The sequence below is a fragment of the Kalmanozyma brasiliensis genome, assembly GCF_000497045.1.
Source record: "Kalmanozyma brasiliensis GHG001 unplaced genomic scaffold PSEUBRA_SCAF4, whole genome shotgun sequence".
Classification (NCBI taxonomy): domain Eukaryota; kingdom Fungi; phylum Basidiomycota; class Ustilaginomycetes; order Ustilaginales; genus Kalmanozyma; species Kalmanozyma brasiliensis.
This window is the reverse complement of record NW_015961981.1, coordinates 765,810-792,818: the sequence shown is the minus strand read 5'-3', so window position 1 is coordinate 792,818 and position 27,009 is coordinate 765,810. Positions and strand designations below refer to the sequence as shown.

Here is a 27,009-nt window from a genome sequence, read left to right as displayed (position 1 = left end):
CTCTCTGTTGCGAAAGATGTTCTTCTGGCAGCCAAGCGAGAGAGAGTGGGTTGATCATTTGGCCACCTGACCCGCCGCCGCAGAGAAATGGCAACGCAGCCCAGAGCCTGAGCTTCGTCTGGCCACGCATTTGTATTCCAATATTGTTGAAGTTGGTTTACATCTTTTGAATCGAGGTCCTTCGCCTGTATAGAAAATATCTGGTCAATACAATTTGAACTCGAGCTGAATTGGTTCTGCGCTCAACCGCGTCGTAGGGAGCGAATCCGAGCTTCGCTACGTACGTTCTGACAGTAGCTTGGCTGACACTGTGTGCCTCCTGCTGTCTGATAGCATCTGCTGGACCGCCACTTGTGTGCTCAGCTGGGATTCGAGCGTGGCCATGGAGGAATGCGTGGGAGAGGCGCTGTTGTGCAGGCAGAGACTGATGATGGCATGAAGCAGAGGCGCGCAGGCATTTGGGCGGTTTTCGGCCGATACGGTCGAGCCGGCTAGATTGCTCTCGCATTGGGGTTTTCGACTCAATGGATGTCGAAAAAGGCAGCCTGAAATTGGGGTCACAAAAAGATGGTCAGCTAGATTAAATTAGCATGGTGTCGACCAGAGCGACTCTCACATGTTCGCTCCAACGGCCATCGTGAGCCCGACCCGATCGAAAGGATGACAGCTCTCTCGGCCGCCAGGCAACATCAGAAAGTCCAGACTCGCCTTGTGGACCATAACAACGTCGACGCGACACGTGAATGACACGAGCCGGACAGAAAAGTCGGGGGGCGAGCGGAGATCCAACGCGTTGGCGGAGACAGAGCAACTCGCAGCGCCAAGACGTTGTTTGGGGAGGTACGACGCAAGACGACGCTGCTGGACCCACACGCAACAACGATGCACCGTGCAGAGCAAGCAAAACAAGACGTTGTGCCCAAGATTACCTGCGCGCCGATCCAACGGAATCGCCGGGAACGAGACGTGCAAGGTGGTAGGCAGAATCGCTGCCAAGCCTCAGAGACGCGCTGCGACGATCTGCACGCCACGCAGCAGTCTAAGCGAGGAGAAAGCAGCAGAGAGGCGACTCCAGCGGAACCCCTTATCCCTGACAACCCGCGGGACGGTGGTCAGCTCGCTGGCTCGTAGCGTGCTGAGTTGCGCGCGTTGCGCTGGGCAGGACTTTGCCGCAAGGTGTAGTGCGAGACCAAGGCGCCCGGCATCGCCGAGGGGTTGCAGTGCACTGGCCTGGCGTCGCGGCGAATTCACATCGTCCGACACGAGCGAGTCACCGCCGAGCAAACATCCCGAGGCACGAGGCATGAATCGGGCGAGGCGACAAACGGTGTGTCGGTGTTCCGCTGGCAGATCGGCACACGAAGATACCTCTTCAACACATACAGAGGCGAAGGCGAGCAGAGAGCATATGGAGATGCGCGCTGATATAGTCGAGTCAACAATGGCCGAGATGCGTATTGTGTCGGCAGACTAGTCAACCGTCTGCGTCCGAGCATCCGTCCTCTCACAGCACGGCTAAGCCAAGACTTGGACGAGCCGATGCATCGGCAGCGATCATGACCCAATGATCGCCGTGAGCTGCACGTCCATCAAGCGAGCGGCTGATCCAAGGAACGGTTCGGCATGGCAAGTATCGTTTGCCTTGAGGACGAATCAAAGAAGAGCAGCGGCAGCAAACAGCGAACTCAGGCACGAGCCCAACGCTGCCGACGCATTCCCGGCAAAGTGGCCTGTCAATTCAGCGTAGTCAGCCTACGCCTCGATCGCAGCCGCGAAGGCCTGCTCAGCTGCCGTCGGAATTGCGTCGACATGACAGACTTTCGGCCAACGCGCGAGCACGAACAGAGCAAGCTGACTCAAGGCGTCGATCAAGTCCGTTCCGACTGCTCATATTGCAGTTGGAATCTCGCTGTCAAAAATGTTTATCATCAGCGCCAGCGCCAGCACCTTCGAAGAGTCGGAGGAGGCAAAGTCGGCTTGCTTGCCAAAGCAAGAGGCGAGGCGAAGATCAGGGTCAGGGTCAAAGCGGGCAAGCCAGCCAGAAAGTGGCAGCTAGCGGTCACGCCTCGCCCTGCATACGGACTTGTATCTTGTGCATAGGAGCCGGATACAAAGCGGCGATAGTTGTATTCACTCGCGCCCCTTTTGCCGAGCCAACGTTTCGTCGCTGGAATGCCTGCCGAGTTCGAAAAAAGAACGCGATTTCAAATGTGCTCAGCATCGAGCCTGCCTGAGAAACAAAGAATAAATGAAGAGGGAAGCACGGAAGGCAAAAAGGGGTCTGTTGATCTGCAGCACGACAGCAAATTGTCGCGAGCCTCGGTCAAAGTGTCAAAAGCAAAAGTGAGACCAACGCAAGCCTCTTTTTAGAAAAGGGCTGCAGCAGCGGCAGTGTTTGCGTGCATGTGTGATTTTTTTTTTTCATCACTCTTTTCTGGCATCCCACCACCGCCTGCCAGCCAGCGTATTGTATCTGCAGACTGTAATCGACACGGCCCGCACCGATCCTCGAGCGTCCGCCGTTTGGTGCTGCGTGCGTGTTTCTTCTGTTTGCTAGTTTTATTGTTTTTATTACTGATGGTTGGCTCAAATGCTGTGCTTCGCGTGTGCGTGCGTGTTTGACGGTTCACATCTGTGTGGCTTCCGTTTGGCCAGCACTTGACACTCGCTCACCACGCCCTTGCCGTTCCTCGACTGGCCAAGCCAAGAAAACGCAGCTTCACGCCAAACCGAAACGCATTTCCCACTGTGGCTGGCTCTCCCTGTCTCTCCTATTGTTATTGACGGCACCCTGCCTCTGCCTCTGCTGCCGCTCCCGCCCCCCTCCGTGTCGACGTCGGATCCCTTTGCCGTCCGAACCTCGTCGTCCTACTTGCACCTCTTGCCTCACTACACCGCTTCGCTCTCCATCACACACCATCCTTCTTTCGCTCCTTGTCCCTCCCCTCTCTCCCTCTCGTCACCGCCGCATCCACCGTCCCATCCCTCGACATCATCACCACCCACGGACATACCCTTCTGTAGTTTGCGCGCCGCATCGTCTTCCCTTCCGTATAGGAGATTCAACGAACAGCATCCATCCCGACGGATCCGCGCTACGCTCGCTACTCGACAGCATCCCAGCAGCGGCCATTCGCCATTGTCAGGTCTTCTGGCAACACCCTCTTCCACCGCCTGTTCATCTCGACATTGAAAGGCACACAATGACCAAGCAACGCTCCACTTCATCGAGGCGGTCCTCGTCGCTTGCGGCGAAAGTCATGACCTTCGCCACCGCCGCCCTTGCCCTTTCTTCGCACGCATCCGCAGCGAACAAGGCTGGCACATTCGAAATCGTCAACACCAATTCGCTCGCCTCCGCCATGATGCTCGGTGTCATCGACGAAGACACCGTCTTCATCTTGGACAAGGCAGAGAACAACTCGGCTCGTCTCGCAGACGGTCGCCCCGTCTGGGGCTCGTACTACAAGCTCTCGGACAACTCGGTCACCGGAACCGCCGTTCAGACCAACACTTTCTGTGCTGCAGGTGCGACGATGGGTAACGGCTCCTGGCTCGTCGCTGGAGGCAACCAGGCTGTCGGTTATGGTGGCGCTTCCCAGGCTCAGAACCTCAATCCGTACCAGGATTACGATGGTACCAGGGCCATTCGTCTGCTTGAGCCAGGCTCCGACACGTGGATCGACTCGCCCAGCACCAGCATTACACAGGTCAACATGCTCCAATCTGCTCGTTGGTACCCTGGTATCGAGACGCTCGAGGATGGCAGCGTCATCTTCATCGGCGGTGCTGTTTCCGGTGGTTACATCAACCGCAACACTCCCACCACCGACACGCTATACCAGAACGGTGGTGCCAACCCTACCTACGAATACTTCCCCGCCAAGACCGTCGGAAACTTGCCCATCTCTCAGTTCATGAGCAAGACCAACGGTCTCAACATGTACGCCCACACCTACCTCATGCCTTCCGGCAAGATCTTCATGCAGGCCAACACCAGCGCCATCCTCTGGGACCACTACAACAACATCGAAACCACACTCCCCGAGATGCCCGGCGGTGTCGTCCGTGTCTACCCGGCTTCGGGCGCCGTGGCCATGCTTCCTCTCACGCCTCAAAACTCGTACACCCCCACCGTCCTCTTCTGCGGCGGTAGCGTCATGAGTGACACCTTCTGGGGCAACTACAGTGGTCCCGGTGGCAACATCCTTGGCGTCACTGCTTCCGCCGATTGCTCGTCCATCACCCCGGAGGATCACCAAGGCAACCAGACCCCTAACATGCAGTACGTCCAGGAGGAGACTCTGCCTCAGGGCCGAAGCATGGGTCAGTTCATCCACCTCCCCGACGGAACCATGGTCATCGTCAACGGCGCCAACAAGGGTACCGCTGGTTACACCAACGCCACGTACAACACCATCCAGTACCAGGGCCAGACCGTGGTCACCGAGGGTCTCTCGCAGGATCCCACCTACGTGCCCGTTCTCTACGACCCTTCCAAGCCCAAGGGACAGCGTCTCTCGAACACGGGCTTCCAGCCCTCCACCATCGCTCGTCTCTACCACTCGACTGCCGTGCTGCTTTCCGACGGTTCGGTCATGATTGCTGGCTCCAACCCGCACCAGGACGTCTCGCTCAACATGCCCACCGGCACCACCCCGCAGGCCTTCAACACGACGTACGAGATCGAAAAGTGGTACCCTCCCTACTGGGATCAGCCGCGCCCTTACCCTCAGGGCATGCCTTCCTCGGTTCTCTACGGCGGCAACCCCTTCAACATCACCGTCAACGGCACTTTCATGGGGGACTCGGCGAACGCCAAGGCTGCCAACACCAAGTTTGCTATTATCCGAACTGGTTTCTCGACGCACGCTATGAACATGGGCCAGCGTGCCGTTTACCTCGACTACACCTACACTGTCAACGAGGACGCCTCGGTCACCTACATGGTCAACCCCTTGCCCAACACGATCGCCATGAACCGCCTCCTCGTTCCTGGTCCTGCCTATTTCTTCGTCACTGTCGGTGGCGTCCCAAGCTACGGCAAGATGATCTCGGTCGGAACCGCCGCTTTGGGTGGCGTTGTGCCCACGCAGTACAACCTCGGGTCCGCCCTCGTCTCGCTTCCCGCTGCTGTCAACAGCACCAAGTTCACCGCTTCCATCTCGAGGGCCGGTAGCTCCACCTCCGAGTTTGGCCTCGGCAAGATCATCGGCATTGCCGTCGCTGGTGCTGCCGTCTTGGCCTTGATCGCCCTTGGCTGCTGTCTCTGGAGGCGCAAAGGCAAGAGGAACGGCGAGAAGGCTGCTACTGGAGGAGCGGCCGCCCCTTGGTCCAACACCCGAGACCTTGGCTCGGGTGGTCCCGAGTACAAGCGCGTCGAGACGCCTGTTGGCTCGGTCGCCGGCGGTCGCTTTGCTGGCGCGAGGATGGACAGCTCCAACACGTTCGAGAGCTACCGCATGTCGGATCAGATCAGCGAGAGCAAGGATGGCTACTACGACCACTCTCGCAGCGGCAGCCGCGCAGGCTACGCGCCGAGCCCTCTTGCCTACGATCAGTACGGCCGCGCCAGTGCGCAGGGCTCGTATCAACAGCAGGGCTGGGGCGAATACCACGCTGGGGATGCCGGCGCCTACTACGAGGACAACCCGCAAAGGTATGGCAGCGGTGGCGGCAGTGCCGGTCGTGGTGGAGGACGAAGCTACGATTATCCGCCAGAGCAGCAGCAGCACTATTCGCAACAGCAGCAGTACTCACAACAATCGCAGCGTCAATACTACGACAGCCCACGCCATCAGCACTCGGGTAGCTACTCGAGCCGACGTTGATCGCTCACCAAAAAGCAGCGGAGGCGCGCTGTCGCTTCCTCACTTTCTCGGCATGGAAAGCAACTGTCTCGCGAAGACTAGGCCTCCCAATGGACCACCCTCTCTTTCCCTTCACAACTCTCATTAGCATTCTTTCTTTCCTTTGCGCTCGCATCAGGAGCACACCTTGTTGCCTGTTTCACTATCGCTTGGTCTCTGTCTGGACAATTCTGCATCTTATATCTGCCATAAACTTGCGGGCCCGTGGGCTTTGTGCGTGTGAATCGTTGCCGTGAATTGAGTGAAAGGGATGGAACGAATCGACACAAGGCATATCAAAGGCCTTTCTCGCCTCGTCTGACAGCATTCTTGAGAACAAAGGGGAAGCGCCCACATCCGACGGTGGGCCGTTTGTCGTTCCGTCAACTGGATCAAGGGGCCGCCGATCCTGTCGCCTGACACGGCATCCCCTGGTAGCATGTGTGTGAAAGGGGACCAGGAGCACAAAGCAACATGCTCCAATAGCTTCGGTCCGTGGGCCGCTTTGTCCCATTACGAGGAAATGAAGTCAGGGCGTCCACGGCGTGCATAGCCGCCGCCGCCGCTGCTGCTGCTGCCCAACTCTAATCCGACACAAACAAAGGAAAAGCTTGTCGGTACAAACAAAGGAAGGTTTGATCGACAAACCTTTGTCGCACACAACATTGGCGCCCAAAACCTTTGTCCGCACTACTTGTGCTCATCGTCGACATCATGAAAAAAGTCAAAGGGAGCGCGTCAGGTTCTTTGTCCACATGGCGGCGACCACAAACGAAGGGCAAGGGGGCGGGGATGAAAGGGACGTGAAGTGAAGGATGACGGCTGGCGACGTCACCGACTTAGGGGATGGCAAGGGATATATTGATCCACGCGAGCACGCGAGGTGGCGGAACGAGGGAGCCTCTTGCTTCTGCTCCAACGTCTGCTTCGAGGCATCCTCGCCACCACCTTCTTTCGATTCTCTTCGTCCTCTTGGATCTCGACGCTTGCTCCGACATCCTTCTTCGTCGTCTACGTAAGCCTGCACCCTCGACTCACCTCTGCTTCGAACAGCATGACGGTCGCCTTGACTAATATCGGGCGCTCGAGCGCGAACAGCGCCTTTTCGGCTAAGTCGAAGAAGCTAGCCTATCCTAGGGTGGGCGGTCGTAGCATGTCGTATCTAAGCCGACCTCATCAGGGTCCGCAGCCCAGCGGCATCCGCGTGGAAGTCGCGCGCACCACCCTCTCTTCCCGCACGACATTGGCTCATGACTCTCCAGGCGATGCGCTCGAGCTGTCGCCGTCCGCGACACTGACTCCTAAGCGCGAGCACGAGCCGTCGCTAACCCTCTCCGGGCGCACCCGAATCGTCAAGCTCGAGACTCCACCCTCCATGTCGATTGATTCGCTTGTCGAGCCGAGACCAGCGCTGACCGATCAGACACACACGCTCAATCTCCCAACCAAGCGCGCACCTGCCCCCAGCCGATTCATTCCCACCGCCCACGCCGGGCTGCGAAAGAATCTGCTCGGCTATCAGCACCGACGAAAGACGGTCAAGAGGAGGAACGCTGTCTCGCTGAGCAGGGCTCAGGCAGCGCTGCTCGCTGCCAACTTGGCCCGCGTTCAACGTTCCGCTTCTGCATTCGAGGGGAGAAACAAGGAGGAGGAACAGGATGATCCGGCGTGCAAGGAGGAACAACTGGTCTCTAAGCAGGGGGAATTGGAGGACAGCTTCGAAACGTGCGAGCACGAGCCAGAGTCGGAAGAGCAGAAGCGCGAAACCATGACCATGGCAAGCGGCGGGAGGATAGCCGGCGCGAGATTTGCTGCTATCGCCCTCAGACCCGGTTTGTTCCTCGTCACCCGATGCGACGGGCTGCCGCTCGGATGGCCTCTGAAGCCTCTGCCGGTTCCACATGCGTAGCTACCCAATCGCACCCCTGCCTTTCGAGACCCATCTCATGTAACCATAGCTAACGAAAACCAAATTGACGCCAGAGACACTCCCAACGCAGTCGACGATCCAGTATGCAACGGTTTGAAAAGCGAGATGTATTATCAACAAGTGTGACGGGTTGTTTTTTTAGCCCACCTCTGCGGATGAAGGCGAAGGTGGAGGGTAGAAGTACATGCAACAAAGGAAACCAGCTTGAACGACCGGACGAACCAAAGCACGATCTGCAGTCATCTCGCTTTTCAATATCAAGAAATGTGTGCGTGTGAGAAACGCCCTGCGAATGTGTGGTGGATCCATCTGGTCGAAACAAATTGAATGCTGGAGGTGTTGCGCGGGGATCACACGATGCCTCTGTCGAGAAGAGTCATCGTGCGGGGTGTGTATGATGGTGTGCGTGTGCGTGTGGTGGAAAGAATGCTGAAGGGGAACAAGGGAACGGATGCTGAAAGAACGGGAGCGCGACTACATTTACTCGTCGTCGATCTCGATCTCGCCGGCGTCGATGCCCTCGATGATCGCGTGGGGGTTCTGGCCGTTGACGGTGCAGCCGACGGACTGGGCAGTGCCGAGGATCTCCTTGACGGTACCGGCGAGGGACTTGGCGAACGACTTGAAGCGCATCTTGCGGGCAATCTCGACGATCTCGTCGAGGGGGATGTTGCCACCGTGCTTGATGTTCTTCTCCTTCTTGCGGTCACGAGGGGGCTCCTTGAGCGCCTTGATGACGAGCGACGAGGCCGAGGGCACGACCGAGACGGCAGCCTGACGGTTCTGCACGGTCAGCTGAACGGTGACGCGAAGTCCCTTCCAGTCACCGGTCGCCTTGGCAATGTCTTCTCCGACCTTCTTGGGCGAAAGACCAAGAGGACCGATCTTGGGGGCAAGCGCCGACGAGGCACCCACCTCACCACCGGTGGCACGGAGGTAGATGATCTATGAAACGGCGAAGAATGGATAGGCAAAGGTCAGCATATTGTGTTGGAGGGATGAGAAGTGCGACGCATGGGCAGGATGTTGGGCTGCGTCGAAGAAGGTTGGCTGCACAGATCAATGCCGGTCGGGGTCCATGGTCGAATGCGGAGTTGCTGGTCGATGCTGGAGGCTGCTGAAGATTGCGATGGCTCGTCCGCCAAATATGAGGTTGCGCTGGAGGTGGCACGTCGAGCAGAGGGTACCAGAGGAGCAGTCCACCTCGATACCGCGCCAGACACGGCCAGCCGATCTCTGAACCAAGCGCAAGGTCAACGGACGCGGTTCTTCAACCTTAGGCTGCAAGCCTGTCTTGGCGTTCCCATCGAAGTAACGATCTTCTGCTGATGCATGCTCATCCGCCTGCTGAATCCCGACGCTCTCGGACGTCCACACACGCCATTTCAGGTCATCATCTTGTGACTATGCTCTGATGTCGCATCCTTTAGCATCCGATTCTCCTCCATCTGATTCATCGCTGCTGCCCATCGAGTCGTACAACGGATCGTCGGATGGACGGCTGCTATGTCGGAAGGTGTCGGCACCATCGTGTCCGATCCGTATCTTTGCTATGCAATGTCGGTTCGAAGGTGGCGGTGATCTGTGCAGCAAGTCGGTTGATCTAGCAGCTCTGCCCGTGTGTCATGTCGTGTGGATAATCACCTTGATCTCGTTGGGGTCGATCTTGGGCGCCATTGTGAATAGGTATAGATGTGATGGTGATCTGGACGGTGGGGAAGGCAGGTGTCAGACTCGGTCTTGAAACGACGCTCGCTCGCACTGTGAGAGGTTAGGCAAGCCTTCTCAATCGACATGTACTGGCTGGGCTGCCTTGAGAATTCCTTGCGGCCTCACAGCGCTTTCTTGATCGCTGCTTCTCAGTCCCAGTCTCAGGGCTCCAGGCTGCAGACAGGTCCGGCCAGAGGCGAGAGGACCGGGCAGCCCGCTTTCGAATTTCGCGGCAGCAGAGGCAGAGAGCACCCTCGGCCGAGCTCTTGTGGGTCGACTAGCGTAGATCACGTGCGACCCCAAATGTCGATTTGGCAGGCTTGAAGCCTGGCTCGCGTCGAATTTCAGAAGAAATAGCCAGACCGAAGCGAAGTCGCCATTTGCTGCCGGGACTTGTCGATGTGCTTGCAGCGTGCGATGTTAGCCCATTCGAGCATAGTGACCAACCAAGACCGCTGTCTGCTGTGCCGTTTGGCGTGCAGGGCTGCAACGTCGAATTCCGCGAGCGGCCAGGCTAGCAAGACAGGCTGAGAGTTGCATATCGCGTCGAACTGAAGCCTCAACCTCGCTCTCGACACCACCTAAACCATCTCATATTAGCAAACATGTAAGTTGCACTTTGCTGCAATAGCAAACGCCGCTCCACGACAAGGGTCAGCATGCTGTAGGAGGCCGACGACGATGTGGAACAGACGAAGGAAGGGAGGTTACCAGACGTTAGTGCGGACGGGTCCGGAGGTTTGTCTGAAGACAAAGGATCAGTGGGGACTTGCGCGGCTATTGCACGGCGATCAGGATTCGGCGCCAGGTGCGGGAGGTAATGCGAACCAACGCGATGGCAATGCGACACGGTCACGGTGACCGTTGGGAAATGCGGTACATCGATGGTATCGAGAACGCAGACAACCGATTCTCGAGCTAGTAGGAAGCTATGCAGCCAATCTTGCTGCTCAACCTTGCCGACGAGCGCGCCATGACAGCCTATGCATTGTTGCCGCCAGGTCAGCTTCGAGGTAGATCAGCAATAGCGCGAGAAGGAGCCGAAGAGAGGATCAGAAGCAAGAGTTGGTTTAGACAAAGATACAGAATTGCCTCGATACAGCATGCTGTTCTGTCCCAGGAGATGGTCGCCTCGGCAACGCAGTGGGCTCGGTCTTTCCTCTGTATCAGAACACTGACATTCTCCACCTCACTCTCTACCACCTCCTCAGGTCTGAGTCTCTCGTTTACAAGGGTTCGCTCGCCGGCCACAAGGGCTGGATCACCGCCATCGCCACCTCGCAGGAGAATCCCGACCTTCTCCTCACCGCCTCGCGCGACCGCACCATCATCGTCTGGCAGCTCTCCCGCGACGACTCCAACTACGGTTACCCCAAGCGCATCCTCCACGGCCACAACCACTTTGTCTCGGACATTGTCATCTCGTCCGACGGCCAGTTCGCTCTTTCCGCCTCGTGGGACAAGACCCTGCGTCTCTGGGACCTGAACACCGGCACCACCACCCGCCGCTTTGTCGGCCACACCGCCGACGTTCTCTCCGTCTCCTTCTCGGCTGACAACCGCCAGATCGTCTCCGGTTCGCGCGACCGCACCATCAAGCTCTGGAACACCCTCGGCGAGTGCAAGTTCAACATCACCGACGACGGCCACTCCGAGTGGGTCAGCTGCGTCCGCTTCAGCCCCAACCCCGAGAACCCCGTCATTGTCTCTGCCGGCTGGGACAAGGTCGTCAAGGTAAGTTTGACCCAAAAGATCAGAGGGAGGAGAACAGGAAAGGACAGGAGAAGGAGGATGGACGGACGGGCGCTTGCGATGAAGAGTGCTTTTTCAAATATTTGCTACTATAGAGAGGCATCGCCTCGATGAGAATATCTCAAAGTCACCAAGATCACTGAGCATTCGCCCTTTTTGGAGGGATGCAATTGGAGGTGGAGCGATGGGAAGGAGGCAGGACTTCCGATCTGCAAGTGTTCGACCCGAAGCATGAAGCAGTCGCTGACTTTCAATTCCTCTCACTCTTATTACGACGCAGGTCTGGGAGCTCAGCAAGTGCAAGTTGAAGACCAACCACTACGGCCACACTGGCTACATCAACACTGTCACCGTCTCGCCCGATGGATCGCTCTGCGCCTCTGGTGGCAAGGACGGCATCACCATGCTCTGGGAGCTGTCCGACGGCAAGCACCTTTACAGCCTCGAGGCCGGTGACACTGTCAACGCGCTCGTCTTCTCGCCCAACCGCTACTGGCTGTGCGCTGCCACCGCCAGCTGCATCAAGATCTTCGACCTCGAGTCCAAGAGCATCGTCGACGAGCTCAAGCCCGAGTTCACCGGTGTTGGCAAGAACTCGGCTGACCCCGAGTGCCTCTCGCTCGCCTGGTCCGCCGACGGCCAGTCCCTCTTTGCCGGTTACGCCGACAACATCGTCCGTGTCTTCACCGTCCTCTAAACGTGTTAGCGCGAGACTTCCCTTCCCTGCTCCCAACGTTTCGTCATGGACGAAGCAAATGAGGTTCCGAGCTCCCACCTGGGAGTGCCTCAATCATCACATTCTCCTCTCCTCAATGTTTTAAAAAAGGGGTTTCTGTCGTGGCCCTTGTGCAATTCCTACACGATGACCGCTCTGCGCTTTGTGTGATGGTCTCGGTGTGATTTGTTTGAAAGTCTCGGCTAACTTCGTGATGAAGTCTCAGTGTAGTAGGCCTCGGTGTACTTTCTGTGAAGGTCTGAGCACGACCTGTCACACAAAGCGACTCTCTCGCCAAATTCCTGTGTATGAGTGTGGCTGTCTATGAGCATCTACGATGTGACAAAGACTAGACGCTCATCTTCATATCGATCTTTCCATGGCACTTGTAACCATCGACCTTGAAATCCTCGAACTTGAAGTCGTCGATATCCGTCACCTCCCTATCGATCCTCAACGTTGGGAAAGGCAGGGGATCCCGCTCCAACTGCACCTTCAACGGCTCGACGTGGTCCTTGTAGACATGCGCATCGCCCATGGCCAACACCAGCTCCTTGGGCTCGCAATCGGTCACCTTGGCAATCATGTACGTCAGCAGTGCGTAGCTTGCGATGTTGAACGGCACCCCAAGACCCAGGTCGCACGATCGCTGGTACATCTGGCACGACAACTGCTTCTTCCCAGGACCAGAGAGGTTCGAGACGAAGAACTGGGCGAACATGTGACACGGTGGAAGCGCCATCAGGGTCAGATCGGCCGGATTCCACGCACTGAGCAAAATGCGACGGTCCGTGGGGTTGTTCTTGATCTTATCGATGACCGATGCGAGCTGGTCGACGCCTTGACCTGTGTAGTCCGTGTCGCAGTCCTGATAAGTTGCGCCAAAGTGACGCCATTGAAAGCCGTATACTGGTCCAAGATCACCAGTGCGACGATGGGAGAGACCACGCGAGTCGAGGAACTCGCGCGATCCATTGCCGTCCCAAATATGAACGCCCTTGTCGGTGAGGAGCTGCGAATCCGTCTTGCCAGCCACAAACCAGAGGAGCTCCTCGAGCACACCGCGGAAGAAGACACGCTTGGTGGTGAGCAGCGGCAGCGTCCCGTTGGTCAGGTCGAACCGAAGGCTCGGTTGCGGGGCGAACAGGGCGAGGGTGCCGGTTCCCGTTCGGTCCGGTCGGCTTTCGCCCATCGAGATGACCCGTTGAACGAGTTCGAGGTACTGCAACTCTTCGTGTTTGACCGAGCCGCACGAGCCAGGGTTGCCCTCGACGTCACCGCGTGGGCCGGTCTTGGAGGAGAACATGCCACCGATGGTCGGCTCGGCGAAGTTGTGATGCGCGTAGCCGAGAACGACCATTCCGCCTGCATCCATCTCGAACAGTCTCCCCTGGGTTAGAGGCAATCCGAGCCACCGAGCGATGAAGACGCGGTTGAAGTGGCCATGACACACGAGCAGCACGTCGCATGTTTTGCTGCCGACGTCGTGGCCCTGCTTCCGCTTGTCGACGTGGGTCGACTGGAGCGAGCGGATCTTGGCGATTACCCCGTCGATGCGGGCGCACATGTGCTCCGCCGACTCTCCTGGGAACTCTTCCGGCTTGTCAGGATGATCCGGCGTACCATCGCGCCAAATGTCCCATCCAGGGTGTCTCGCCCGGATCTCATCCGTCTTCAACCCCTCGTACGCACCGTAGTCCCACTCGCGGCAGTCCTGCTCGATTTCGACCGGTGGGATCCCCGCGCGTGCCGACGAGGGTACGTGCTCGAGCATGATCTCGAGCGTTCGCTGACTGCGCTTGCGCGGACTGACAAAGATGTGGTTGAGCTTGGTCGGGTCGATCAGCTTGCCGTTGCCCACACCGACGATGGTGGGTGCCAGTTGTCGCATCACTTCCTCGCCGTGGGGGGTGAGGGAGATGTCCGATCGACCAGTGTGCTGGCCCGAGATGGACCATTCGGTCTCGCCGTGCCGCGCGAGGAACACTCGTGGCATCGCCATGGTTGCGAATGCTGAGCGTCTTGTGAGGCGAGTGAGAGTGGGACGAGGAGAAGGTGGAGTGAGAAGAAGCGATTCGATGACCCGCTTACCACTTTCTCTCTGGCGATCCCAGCGGACCTTGGAAAGCGCAAAGTCCAACACGCAATTTACGCGCAGTGCTCCCAACGCGTCTATGTTCGACGGAATGTCTCCTCAAATCAACGTTATATGTGCAGTCTGAGCCGCCCGCGACAATGCAAGTCTTCGTGGCCTAGTTGGTAGGGCGTAGGTCTCATACTTTGAGAAGCTACCAAAGCTAAATCAACGATCCTGTTACACGGGAATCAACCTATTAGACATCCTAAGATCGCGAGTTCGAGCCTCGCCGAGGACACTTTTTTGAGTACTTTTTGGTTACGACCAGCACGACCAGCGAACGCAGAAGCACGAGCGCAACGCCCTCCCATTTTTTCGATCAAGTTTCATAAGAAAGTGGCCGAGTGATGGTCAAAACCATTTTTCCCGAGATGGTGTAGCAAACGTCGTCAAACAACGCCAATGGCAACTTGAGATCACCGAGCTCAACCTTGAAAGACTTTAAACGCCGTTGAACAGCTCTCGCTTCAATGTGCACCATCGAGGGAACCACGAAAGCAACCGCACGTTGATTCCGACAAACAAAGGTACAGACGTTGCATGACGAGAATGATATTCGTGACAGAGACAGGTCAGGGCAACTCAGAAACGTCGCAGTGAGCCTAACGGTCGGGCTTGTTGCGGAATCGCAGCAGCGGCGCGAGGCTCGACAGCTGGCAGGCCGACTGCAGGAACGGATGGTGCAGCAGCTCGTCCGCCGACGCACGGCTCTTGACATCCGCGCAAAGACACACGGCCAAGAAGCTCTTGAGGTTCTTGGACAGCGTCTCGGGCTTCTTGAGCGTCGGCGTGCCGTTGGTCGCAATCAGGTACAGCGCCTTGAGCGGCTCCTCGTCCAGGTACGGCGGCTCGTTCTCGATCATCTCGATCGCCATGATGCCCAAACTCCAAATGTCCACCTTGGCTCCGTACTCCTTCTGCTTGACCACCTCGGGCGCCATCCAGTAAGGTGTACCTACCATCGTTGCACGCTTCGACTTTTGGTCCGTGAGCTTGGCGCAGAAGCCAAAGTCGGTGATCTTGACCTGACCGCTGGCGTTGAGCAGCACGTTGTCCGACTTGATGTCGCGGTGAATGATGCTCTGGCTGTGCAGATGCTCCAGGCCCTTGCACGTCTCCATGCAGATGGCAGCGATCTGGTCCTCCTCGAGCGTGTTGTTGTCAATGACATCCGTCAGCGCACCTCCCTCCATGAACTCCATGATGACCCACAACTCGTTGTTGCGCACCAGGAAGGAATCCAAAAAGTTGACAATGTTGGGATGCTGGGACTCCTTCATGACGAGGATTTCGTTCACGATGAGCTCCTTGCGGGGCTGCTGCGACAGGTCCATCGTCTTGATGGCGACACGTTGACCCGTGGCGAGCGTCTTGGCGACAAAGACGGATCCCGAAGCGCCTTGGCCGACCTTCTTGATCTTGCTGTACAGCATGTTGGGGTCGTCCTGGCTCACCACCGATCGCAGCTTCTCCATGATCTGCGCTTCCGACATGGTGCTGATGCGTCGGTCTGCCTCCTTCTGCTGCGTCTTGGCGGCCGTGTCCTTCTTGGCCATCTGCAGGGGCTTGACCTGCGCCGCCTGAGCGGCACTTGGCGCCGCCACCGGCGATGGCTGTTTGGCGACGGGCACTGCTTTGGAAGAAGGCGAAATGCCAGCCGACTCGCTTCCGAGCTTGAGCTCCTTGGTCTTGACATTGAGACCCTGCACACCACCGTCGTTGGCCATCCTGCTGGAGGGCACCGACGAGTTGGGCGGAGGGGGTGCGGGTCGAGTGGAGGCGAGCGATGATGCCGGTGTAGGCCCCTTGTTGGGAGCGCCAGGAGCTGCGGGTGCTTTGCGCGATGGTACCAGATCCGGGTGTGCGCTCGAGGGCGAGTGGCTGGTACCGGGTGCATTGCGCCCGTACTGAGAATCGTTGGACGCGGAACCACCGCCCAGACGCGAAGAGGAAGCCTGCGACGAGGCTGGGCTCGAGGCGCCAGGGCCTCGACCGTCGTCCGAGGGTCGTCGGATCATGGCCGTACTCTGTGCGGGTCTCAAGGAAGACGCAGCAGAGGACGATGAGGAGGAGGAGGGAGGAGCAGGCGCTCTGCGGAAAGCGTCCGAAGGCGGCTTTGGCGCGGATCCGCCGGGGTAGAGATTGGCCTGGCTGCTCAGCGTCGAAGCCGAGTCTACACTGTCGCTTCCGGCGAAACCCGTGCCCGCTTTGAATCGCGGTGCGGACTGAGCACTTGGCACCTCGCTAGGCTTGCGTCCAGGCTGAATGTTCATGGTGGGCGTGCCGAGACCGTAGTCGTCGCGTTCGCGCTTCTGGATGTCGGTGTAGAATTCGAGGACGTCGAGCACGGCTTGCGGGTTCTTTTCGTAGTCCTCGCGCGTGATGGCCGAAGTGGTGAGCAATTTCGACCACTGCTCGGGCAGACCCGTGAACGCTCCGCTGATCGGATCAAAGCCGACGTGCACTTGGTGTACAAAGTTGGTGGGCGAGGAGACGCCCATGAGCGGCGAGCGAGAGTAGATGTCGTCCATCCAGCCGTAGAGCTCCTCGTCGCTCTTGAGCTGAAGGTAGAAGGTCTTGTCTTTGGTCTCGACTTCGATGCAGTATGGCTTGAGATCGGTGCGGGACACGTTGGAAATGTCCTTGAGGAAGACGAGGGCGACGGCTTGGTAGGTGGTCTCGTTCTTGTGGAAGGTGAGGGTCTGCTCGCGAAGGGCGAGCCAACGCTTGCTCCAGATCCAAGATCGAATGCCATCCTCCTTGACACTGACCCAGCCTTTTCGTACGACGGCAGCACCGCTGGTAGTGGCGCCGGGGCCCGCTTGCTGCCAGCCCGAGTTGTTGCCGCCCATGTGGTTGGCCGGTGCTGCGCCAGGAGCGGTAGCGCCAGGTCCGGCAGGGCGGAGCGGTCCGGTGTACGAACCGCCGCCGGCGCCCTTGCCCATGGAACTGGATGCCGAGTTGTATTGCGAGAGGGGAGGCAGGAAAGGATCATTGTGCTTGCCGGTGGGCACGGGCGGTGCGGGACGTGATGGCGTCAGAGATCCGAAAGAGGCGCCTTGCGATCCGGTTGGCGGCGCGCCATTCGACGCGTTACGAAAGCCAGACATGATGACGATGGCTGGCTCGACGAGGCTGTCTGCGGTTCGTGGGTGAGTGTCGAGTGTGGCGATCCGTTGTTGGACAACGAAGAGGAGGCGCGTCCGTTGAAAAAAGGAGCGCGTGTCGAGCAAAGTTGGGCACAGAGTAGCAGTGAAGGCGAAAGAGGTACAAGGCGAAGAGCGAGGTCAGCGAGGTCCTTCCAGCATAGAACAAAGGGGACGTCGAGAGAAGCCGAAGTCGTATCGCGTCCCCCCAGCACTTGGACGCGCCGGATCTTCGCACCGAGTCGCCCGAGGGACTGGACACATGGCAGTGCAGGCACTACTCACCTTTGAGCAATTGCACGTGAAGATCGTGGAAGTGCTCGCTGGACCGAACGAGATCGACCTTGTTTGTGGTTGCGGCAAACCTTGACGCGGCGCGCCGATCCGACTGCGAGTGAGCTAGTGCGGCGATGCGTCCAGGTTTGGGCGGCGTGAAGAAGCTTAGGCTCGAAAGCTACGAATCCGAGGGTCGTCGAGTGCCGATCCCGTTTGGCGACACCGTTGCGATCGTTAGGATGAGGTGGTAAGGAAGGAAAAAGTGGCGAAGACCTAACTCGAAGTTCACGATGAAAGGAACGCGGCGGCGGCGAGACGAGCGACCCCAGAGCAACACTTGAAAGGAGAGAGGGGTACCGATAATAGTCGAAGCGAGAAAGCGAGAACGAGGGCAGAATTCCTGTCAAAATTCAAACAGCTCGGCGGGGTTACACGCCTGCGTTTGGCGTCCTGATCTTTTAACGTGTGTGCGCGTGTGGACAACCAAGGGTCGCGGTCAGCTGCTAGGTTAGACCAAGAAGCACTTTGGCCGCCCCCTTTCTGGACCATTTCGGTGCCACCCAGCAGGCAACAAGCCCGACGCGGCGGTGACACTTTTTGACTTGGCACCCTCTCTTGACGCCGCCTCAGAATCATCTCCGACCGATCTCGTCTACGCCTTCATTGCTTACCTAGCCTTTCCTGCGTGCTGCCTGGAGGCACTCACACAGTCGTGTTCGAGTGAGTCTTTCCGCCGAGGTCGTCCTCGCTTCTCTTTCCAAGGAGGATGAAGACGAAGACGAGTAAACGTCTCAGCGTCGAGGCCTGTCTCATCGCGCATCGACCAATGCCAAAGGCGAGACACTCTGCCGCTTGCCACGCTCACCCAACGACCAGGGCGCTCCAACTCGGCTCAAGACCCTGAAATTTGACGAGACGAACACGTCAAAAATGAAGCTCAGCTGCGGTGGGACCCTGACTTCACTTCTTCTTTGTTTCGAAAGCACGGTCCAACGGTGTCGACTCCCACGGGCTATCCCACTCGGCACCGCTGTGTCAGTCGCAACCACAAGCATTCGACAGACGCACACAGAGTCTGTGTCGCACATCAGCATGCGTAGAGGCTGATCAATTCAGCAGCCAAGCGGTCGAGATGGCGGTCAAGATGCCCTCCAACCGGGCTCGAGATCATCCGCGCTGGAAAACGCTCGTCGAGAGCAGCACCCGGAGCGAGGCTGGCAAGTCCACATTGGAACGTCAGCATCGTTTAGCTGAGCTGAAGCAGCGACTTGGCCTTCCTACCGCGAGGAACGATGCAGTTTCGAGAGAGGCAGCTCACGCCAAAGCAGCAGCATCGTCCGTCGGCACGGACAAACACAAATCGTCCTCCCACCAGTCAGCTTTGGGCCCCAACTACAGCTCGCAGGAGCACACGCTGCGCAACGACTACTCGCAACACTTTGTGGATACAGGCGCCGGTCTGCTGCCAGGCAATGCGGTACGAAACCCTTCGTCGAGCTCACGCTTCGACGAGTATCCCAAACTCAAGCGTCTCGTTCAGCTCAAGGACTCGCTCGTCACCTACGTCGCACATCCTCCCACCTACCTCCAGACGGATCTGAGGCCTTCACTCGGACCCTTTCGAGATGCAACTCGGTCCACAGAACAGTTCCACCTCGGCAGCCTGATCCCTGTCAAGTACGACGTCGTGCTCATCGACCCCCCTCTCGAGGCATATGATTGGGAAGCACCACCAGCTTCATCCACCTCTGGTGCTGCGAACTCGACGTGGTCTTGGGAGGAGATTGCCGCTCTGCCGGTGCCGCAACTAGCAGCCAAGGAGAGTTTCGTGTTCCTCTGGGTGGGTTCCGGAGCTGGAGACGGACTCGAACGAGGACGAGAGGTGCTAGCCAAATGGGGCTACAGGCGCTGCGAGGACATTGTCTGCATTCGTACCAACCCTCAGACCGATGGAGCCGAGACATCGAGCCAGCAGCCCTCGACCAGCTCGGCCTTCACACGGACCAGCCAGCATTGCTTGATGGGCATTCGAGGCACGGTGCGCAGATCGACCGACACTCGCTTTGTCCACTGCAACATCGACACCGATGTCATCCTCTGGCCTGGGCCTGAAGGGGAAGATGTTGCTCAGATGCAAGCGGACGAGGTTTCGGGTCCATCGCGGCCGACATCGCTGCCAGACATGATCAGCAAGCCACCAGAGCTGTATCAGACGATCGAAAACTTCTGCCTTGGCACCCGTCGCCTCGAGTTGTTTGGCCGTAACCGCAACTTGCGGCGCGGCTGGCTGACAATCGGTCTGGAAGTAGGGCCGGATGCTCCTGGATGGCTCGAGGGCGGCAAAGTCGCTTTACCAGGCGCTGGTCTGCCCGTCTTGGCGGAGAACGGCATGAGCGAGCAGCTACAAGCTCACCTCGACCGCTTGCAGATTCCTCGACCCTACGACAAGGTCGAATATGACGCCAACTTTGGAGTCGACCGCCCAGGCTGCGACTTGCGCGATCGCTCCAATCTAGTCCCCTTCATCGAAGAGGTCGATCAGCTTCGTCCGAAATCGCCGCCACCCAGAGGCGCAGCCGACGCCGCGGCCAGGTATCGACCGCAGTCCCAGCTCAACGAAACATATAAGCATCCAGCGGCTGGACGGATGATGCCGAGCGGACTCAGTCACCATTCCGCACTCCACGCTCCACCTACACCATTTGCTCAGCATCCAGTGGCGCAGACCTACGGCGGGCCAGGTCTGGGAGCCGTATCGGCGCATCCGATCGGATTCGAACATCCTGTCACATCAACGCTTGGCGCAAGGGCTGGTCTTGGTGGAGCAGGACTCTCGGGCTTGGGTGCGGGAGGAGAGAGGACTGTGAGCGTTCAGAGCGGAAGTGACACGCTGAGCGGACCTCAGGCGAGCGTACTCAAGGCCAAAGCGATCGCTGAAGCCGCGGCCGGGTCGCCCGACGCTTCGATCGGATAGCACCCGACACAGTCGAGACTGCTTGCCTTATCTCAACAATTCTTATTGTCACATATTCCGTTGACCTTTGCGTCCGTGCAGTGCGATCACACAGGAGAGGAAAAGAAAGAGTGACAAGCCAAGAATGAGCGCGTTATGAACCTGATCCTCGCAGTGGCGTGAGAACGTGACGCATAGTGATTCGACTGCAAGCCGAGGATTCGCCGTGACTTCGCGGCTGGGTCTGACGCTGCCGCTACGCCCTTTGTTCCCTCCGAGTCACAACGCCGCTTCTCGATTCCCTCGGCGCCTTGGCAGAGCCTTCTGACTCCCAAGCTCCCTGACTGTGATCGCCAGTGGAATCAGTGGCTATGCGCGTCCGTCTGCTGAGTTCGCCGCCCAGGCCATCACTTGTCTCGAACACTCTCATGATACCTGTGTCCCATGCTCAGCTCTCCTGTTCCCGCTCCCTCGGCTTCTTTCCACGTCTATTTAATCCTCATCCCCTCCGACTTTGCATCTTTCCCACCTTCCCATCAAACATCGATATCCACTTCGTCCTGATTGCATGCAAATTTTGATCGCCTCCTCCCTTTCCTCTGCTCCATATTTCGATACGACCAGCTCTGCTCCGACGCAAGTAGTGCGGGAAGCACGAGCAGCGTCGCTCAGACCCGCCCTCGTCTTGCTCGTCCCAGTCAGATGTGTACGCAATTGTACCATCCTTTCTGAACGTCAACCGTCCACGTTGCTGACACACTGGTGCCCCTGTTTACGTTGCAGCATCTTCAGTCGATCCAGTTCGGGCAGCATACGGAGCCACAGACCCGTCGGGCTACGTAGCCTCTTCGTCCAGCGCAAGCATTGTCGAGGAGCCTTTGGTCGGTCGGACAAGCGACTCAGTGACGCAAGGGGAGGCAACTCCGATCTTATCCCTGACGCTTGAAGGTACGAACCTGAGCGCTCGAGACCTCACCTCGCCAGCCGCATTTCTGTCGGGTCACTTCGCGGATTCCGAGGCTCGGTTGTCATTCGTAGGACGCATCGATCTGGCTAAGGAGCGAGCCTTTGATGATAGTGTCTACTTGGACCTCTTCTTCGACGACCTAAGATCTACTCGCCTCGTCATTCGCCCTCGTTCGCAACTGTTTGGCAGTCCTTTCGCTCCGGACTACCACTTCAAAGACAAAGATGTGATCTTGCTCAAGGACGTGGTACACACTTCGCTTACTCGGGTCCAGGGCGGATACCCGTACACGTACAATGTCACCGATTCCTTTGGGTACGGGCTGTCGTTCGACGCGTTTTCTTATTGCTTCAACTTCACCCAGAAGAGTTATGACACGACTTTCGCCGACGTGGTCGACATGAACAAGCGTCTCGACAGCCTTTTCTTCCCCTGGATACCCGATGACTATCATCGGCCCAAGCGATCAGTCCATCCGATTACGCAAGGCTCTCGCACTCATGTCAGCGCGTCCGTCCACATGACATCCGCCAACGATCCGGCTCGAACGGACAGCAGCTGGACCGACTCCGACCAGAAAGCTCACACCGATCGATCTGTCACGACGAGGCGAGGGACGAAGAGGGCTGCAGCGACCGCGCCTACTTCGTCGAGGGCCAAGGTGGAGAAGAGATTCGGCGGCCTCTGAGCAATTGTCAACAGGGATTCCGAGATTTGACCATGCCCCATGATCAGTGCTTTCGATGTGTCCATTCTATTCCGTCAAAAGTGTCATGCAGCTCACAAGTCAATGCCATTCCATTCTCTATCATAGTGTGTGCGAATCAAGCGCGTGGTCATCAAGTGAGACGCAAGGCCCAACAACCTCATCGCTCTCCGATCCGGCACCCATCACCCAAGGCCAGCTCTTGCGTACTCGACACTGGCACACCTGCAGGCTTCCAAATTTTAACCCTTGACACTCTCATACAGTATCTTCCACGCACCCAGACACAAACTCGAAGCGACGTGTGATGACAGCATGACAGATCTCATTTGCGTGCAACCTGACAGAGTGTCCCCGATCAGGATCCGAGCGGGCGTTCCAGGGTCAGGGCGATCCTGCGTTTCTTCTTGGGTGCTTCGGCGTCGTCCCCGCCCGCAGCGGCGGCTGTTGCTGTTGCTGGTGCTGGTGCTGGCGCAGTCGATGGTGCAGCCGAAGAGGAAGCTGGAGGCATGGCCAGCCCCAACCCGGCGGGCGTGGCCCCAACGGCGCTGGCATACGCCTCGGCGGCAGATCCACCCGTTGCTGCAGGGGCCAACATTGCCGGGCTGGCCATCTTGGGCGTGTTCGGCGCGCTCCCCGTCGACTTGCCCTCCGCAATATGCGCTGGCGCAGGCACACCTGGCGCAGGAGCCTTCAACGCCGGTTGCGCCGAAAACGCATACGGCACGCCCAACTCCGCATAATCAAACACGACCACCGAACAGTACCCGTCCGTCGACGACATCATGAGCGTCTGCCCGTCCGGCGACCAGGTGAGGTCGGTGAAGCTGGCATAGTGCATGTTGCTGAAGCAGCAGATGGGGCCGGCTTGCTGCGTGTCGTAGATCCACACGCTGTCTTGGGTGGCGACGGCGTAGACCATTCGGTAGGGGAGGCCGAAGACGCTGATCCCGCGCGGTGGGGAGCGTGCGTCCTGACGTGGGACGTGGGGTGAGATCTTCTCGGGCTGCGACGGCGATGCTGACGGCGCCAAAGGGTCTTTCGATGGAGTCGATCCGAGCGACGGAGAGAACGCTGCAGTCGAGGATTCGGTGCGAAGAGAGACCGTCTTTTGCTTGCCTGCCTCGAGCGGGATGGTCGGGTGAGGGGCGATGCCTTCGTCGTCGCCGTCGGACGAAGTGCGCGGTGTCTTGCGCAGCTCGTATAAAATCGGCGAGAATCGCACGACCAACGTCGCTGTCTTGTGACCAGGCAGCACAGCGATGGGGGCATTCGACCGAGTCAGGTTGCCCCTTGCATACAGGTACACGGCACTCTTGTTGGCTGGACCTAATTGAGGACTGGTCGACGGGTGACTCGTGGCGGCTGCGGCGGTAGCAGGCGTCAGCGTCGCAGGGCTCTTCATGGGCGACAGGTTGACACTAGGAGATGCGGACGGCGGCGGAGGATCAAAAAGACCGCTGGGCGTCACCAGCAAGCCACCATCGGGGCTGAAAGAAAGGCGACGGAAGAACCCGCTAAAGTTCTCGTCACCGTACAGACGCATCGATGCCTTTGCCAGTGGCCCACCCAGGCCCGATGCTGCTGCTGCTTGCATGCGCTGTTTGGGAGAGGGAGGTGCGCGGATGGCGGGCAGAGGTGGAATAGGCGAAGGCGACCGCATGCTCCGGGTTCGCGATGCGGAGCGGCTGACGCTGCCTGCTCTGCGACCAGCGTCGCTCGCAGCGGTTCCGCCCGTCACCGAAAGAGTGTGCTCGAGAGCGCTTGCTGCGGACTTGACGCCATGCGAGCCCGCCAGGGTGGACGCGGGCGCCAAGGAGGTGGTGCTGGTAGGCGGCGAACCAACGTCAAAGTTGCTACCGCTGAAGCTCGATCGACGGCTGGGCGTGGTCTGTGGTGGGTTCATCGCGTGCGCAGCAACGGCGGCGCTGTTGGATGAAAAGGGGCTGGGCGGTATTGAGGCTGCGGGCGTGGGAGTGCTGGCCCGCCCGGATGTGGGTGCAGCAGCGGCGGCGGCAGCGGACGACGCCGAAGCTGCTGAGGGTGGTGCTGGCACTGCAGCTGCCGGCGTACTCGCGCGTGCAATCGCAGTGCTCGTGTGGCTGGGGTCGATAGGTGTGCTGCTGCGTTTGGTCCTGCCTCGAAGACCGGCGACAAAGCTTTCCCTTGCGCCTTCTCCGTCACTGGCTTGACTGGCATGGCTGCTGGTACGTCTTGGCAAAGCAGGCTTGGAATAATGCTGATCCCATACGAAGCCGCCAGCGCTACCGTTCCTGCGATGCAGATCGAGCTTGGAGTTCTTGCTGATGACGTCTGTGCTAGACGAGCCAGCGTTGCTGTCACGGTCGTGTCGCCGTGTTTGCAGGCTGTGAACATGCACGGTGCGGTCGCTGCTTTGCGTCGCAATGAACTCGTTGAGTGGATCCCAGGCAATTCCCTGAACGTAGTGGTTATGCTCGGAGATTTCACGAATGACGTGGCCCTCCTGGACGTTGATGATGCGCGCGACAAAGTCAGTGCCGCCCACGGCAAGGGTCTCGCCGTTGGGACTCCAAGCCATGTCATAGAGCTCTTGCTGCGTGGCACGGCACATGAGCTTGACTCGCCAGTGCTCTTTCTCGAATTGAGCTTCGCCTTCGAGGTTGGTGGAGACGTCGCCGAGTCCAGGCTTGCTGCGGTCGCTGGGCACCCACAGGAGGACATTTCCGTCGTCGCCGGCGGTTGCTAGCAGCTCGCCTTTGGGACAAAAGCGAACGACATTCACCACACCCGAGTGCCTTTGGAGTGTAGCAAGGTATTCGACACGAGGGGCGTGAGGCGCGACGACGGCGGATCCCGAGACAGCGGCAGCGCTTGCCATTGCAGCGGGGGACGGGATGTTGGGGTGGACCATCCAGATGCGCGCGTTGTTGTCACCACCTGCGGTCGCAAGCCTCCAGCTTTGACCTCCAGCCATGACGGGCGGCTGCGTGAGCTTGGACGATGATGCTACGGGCGTCAAAGCGGAGGCTTGCGCCGAGGAGGACGTTGAAGTCATGGCGGCGGCAGCGGCAGAGTCGATTTCAGACAAGCCTTTGCCCGGTGCAAGACCAGCGGCCTGGCCCATGTTGTGGTCGAGGACGCGCTTGAGGTGATTGGCAGGAAGGGGTTGGAAGGAGCAGCTGTAGATGGGCTGGGTGTCGTGCCACCTGATCTCGAAGGTGACGGAGCGAACCATGTTTGCGTGCGTGCTAATGAGATTAGATGTGGAACGGTATCAAGGCCTATTGGCGAGGATGGGGTGCTGGTTGGCAGCGATGCGAGCGCTCGTGCCTATCGATGAGGAGATTGTGTCGGCGACAGAAACGCAAGCAATCGAGTCTCCTGGCGAGACTGCGGACGCTATCTGCTTGACAGGAATGGGCCGAAACTTCACAGGTATTACGTCCTTCCGCAAAGCCGAAGGAGGGAGTCGGCGGTAGCACTGAGGAGATACGTCGAAGCAGTCCGAGAAGTAGGCTGCGCTAGGTGGCCTCAGATGTTGCTTTATAGTCTTCCGCCTCGGGCCTCAGGGTAGCTGGGCGCTAAAGGTGAAGAAGAGTGCCTGTTGGCGGTTTGTGACTTTGACCGAGGCGCGAGAGTCGGTTATCCCGTGGCGTGCGAGTGATGGAACAGGGTGATCCTTTGCTACTGGGAGGGGCGTTGTGGGGTGCTGAAGGTGGAGACGCAACGATGGCTGAAGGCGATTGCGAGGTGAGGTGATGGAGGAGGAGGGTGATGTAAACGATCAGGCTTGTCTCGACTCAATTTTGGAAATAATTTGGCGGCGGGCCTGGACAAAGCGCGAAACATACGCGAGCAACCTCGTTGAGAGAAGCAAACGTGAAATAATCGGCCACACTGAGCCGCCGTGAGAACAAGGCGAGGCATGCCGAGGTGTGTGACGGTGTTGGTATTCAACGGCGCTGCCCGATCTTGGGAGGTTAGTCCGTGTGGTTGCTAGTTTTCTTTCGAGAAAAGGACAGGGAGGCCAGCAACTTCGCAGCAGTCCATCAGCGGCACCAGACGTATCATGTGAAGAAGGGTGCTAGCATGCAGGGCGACAATGTGACCGTGGCTTGCTGCCAAAGGCTATGACTCAACTCAACTGCAGCATAAGCTGGCAAGAAACGTGTGCAGACAAAAGCAAGGTTCTGTACATGATCAACCATAAGCCGAACAGCGTGGTCACCTTGAAGGCGCAGCAGACAGCCTCGAAGGCAAGAATGTCACGCCTCGAAACAAGAGCGTGGGCGTGGGCATTCAAGCGAGCACTGTGACTCTGCCTCATGCAAGCGAGCACCTTTGGGATTGAGTTATTCTGAGTTGCAGAGCAACAATGAAAAGCCGCCTCTCCCGACCCACTTTTCGCATCAACAGGCAGCGATAAGGGGGGCAATGATCGGATGAGCGGATCGGTCTGACAGCACGCCTCGCCAGGAACCCATCGCCCACAACTCAGCCGGCCCTGCAACTGGCGTATCACTTCACGCCGACTTGACAAGGTCGACTCAGCTTCTTTCCAGCTTCTTTCGGCCGTCTTGGCTTCGATACCGGTTCTCCTCAAACTCCAATTCGTGCAATCAGAAAGGTCGAAACCTTCCGCAACACAGCGCCTGCTCCTCTCTGCTGTTGAGACACCGGCATCGCACCGTCAGACCATCCTACGACGCCATGCTCTACATCTGCCCATCACATTGGCCTCGGTCACAGCCTGCCTTGAGGCCCCCCTTTCCACCATCGCCTCCTTGCTTGGAAACGTTGATCAAAATTTAAGGGTCTCTCTTTCTCGAAATTTTGAACTTTCGTCCCGCTCGGACCACAAGCCGACTGGCGTGCAAGGACGCCCA

General features: G+C 58.4%; 9 protein-coding genes and 1 non-coding gene across 10 annotated transcripts; 6 read left to right on the top strand and 4 right to left on the bottom strand.

Moving 5' to 3' along the window:
- Positions 1-3,203: 3,203 nt before the first annotated feature.
- Positions 3,204-5,831, top strand: PSEUBRA_004975 (protein of unknown function DUF1929; the record flags this gene model as incomplete). Its single annotated transcript, XM_016438432.1, has 1 exon — positions 3,204-5,831. The coding sequence occupies one exon, from the start codon at positions 3,204-3,206 to the stop codon at positions 5,829-5,831; it is 2,628 nt and encodes an 875-aa protein (XP_016290915.1).
- Positions 5,832-6,903: 1,072 nt separating this feature from the next.
- On the top strand, positions 6,904-7,758 carry PSEUBRA_004974 (uncharacterized protein; the record flags this gene model as incomplete). Its single annotated transcript, XM_059465430.1, has 1 exon — positions 6,904-7,758. The coding sequence occupies one exon, from the start codon at positions 6,904-6,906 to the stop codon at positions 7,756-7,758; it is 855 nt and encodes a 284-aa protein (XP_059321596.1).
- Positions 7,759-8,259: 501 nt separating this feature from the next.
- Positions 8,260-9,456, bottom strand: PSEUBRA_004973 (Ribosomal protein L11, N-terminal; the record flags this gene model as incomplete). Its single annotated transcript, XM_016438429.1, has 2 exons — positions 8,260-8,724; positions 9,424-9,456. The coding sequence occupies 2 exons, from the start codon at positions 9,454-9,456 to the stop codon at positions 8,260-8,262; spliced, it is 498 nt and encodes a 165-aa protein (XP_016290914.1).
- A 450-nt stretch (positions 9,457-9,906) lies between these two features.
- On the top strand, positions 9,907-11,938 carry PSEUBRA_004972 (WD40 repeat; the record flags this gene model as incomplete). Its single annotated transcript, XM_016438442.2, has 4 exons — positions 9,907-9,946; positions 10,090-10,096; positions 10,701-11,223; positions 11,522-11,938. The coding sequence occupies 4 exons, from the start codon at positions 9,907-9,909 to the stop codon at positions 11,936-11,938; spliced, it is 987 nt and encodes a 328-aa protein (XP_016290913.2).
- Positions 11,939-12,305: 367 nt separating this feature from the next.
- On the bottom strand, positions 12,306-13,958 carry PSEUBRA_004971 (Thymidylate synthase; the record flags this gene model as incomplete). The annotated part of the gene is made up of 1 exon (XM_016438414.1): positions 12,306-13,958. The coding sequence occupies one exon, from the start codon at positions 13,956-13,958 to the stop codon at positions 12,306-12,308; it is 1,653 nt and encodes a 550-aa protein (XP_016290912.1).
- Positions 13,959-14,197: 239 nt separating this feature from the next.
- Positions 14,198-14,331, top strand: PSEUBRA_006517. Its single transcript has 2 exons — positions 14,198-14,234; positions 14,296-14,331. It is a non-coding gene; the product is annotated as a tRNA-Met (tRNA).
- A 364-nt stretch (positions 14,332-14,695) lies between these two features.
- Positions 14,696-17,203, bottom strand: PSEUBRA_004970 (Protein kinase domain protein; the record flags this gene model as incomplete). Its single annotated transcript, XM_016438415.1, has 1 exon — positions 14,696-17,203. The coding sequence occupies one exon, from the start codon at positions 17,201-17,203 to the stop codon at positions 14,696-14,698; it is 2,508 nt and encodes an 835-aa protein (XP_016290911.1).
- Positions 17,204-18,659: 1,456 nt separating this feature from the next.
- On the top strand, positions 18,660-20,489 carry PSEUBRA_004969 (MT-A70-like protein; the record flags this gene model as incomplete). The annotated part of the gene is made up of 1 exon (XM_059465427.1): positions 18,660-20,489. The coding sequence occupies one exon, from the start codon at positions 18,660-18,662 to the stop codon at positions 20,487-20,489; it is 1,830 nt and encodes a 609-aa protein (XP_059320475.1).
- Positions 20,490-21,170: 681 nt separating this feature from the next.
- On the top strand, positions 21,171-22,123 carry PSEUBRA_004968 (uncharacterized protein; the record flags this gene model as incomplete). Its single annotated transcript, XM_059465426.1, has 2 exons — positions 21,171-21,174; positions 21,252-22,123. The coding sequence occupies 2 exons, from the start codon at positions 21,171-21,173 to the stop codon at positions 22,121-22,123; spliced, it is 876 nt and encodes a 291-aa protein (XP_059321595.1).
- Positions 22,124-22,499: 376 nt separating this feature from the next.
- Positions 22,500-25,358, bottom strand: PSEUBRA_004967 (WD40 repeat; the record flags this gene model as incomplete). Its single annotated transcript, XM_059465425.1, has 1 exon — positions 22,500-25,358. One exon carries the CDS (start codon positions 25,356-25,358, stop codon positions 22,500-22,502), a length of 2,859 nt encoding a protein of 952 aa, XP_059320474.1.
- Between the last annotated feature and the right edge of the window lie 1,651 nt (positions 25,359-27,009).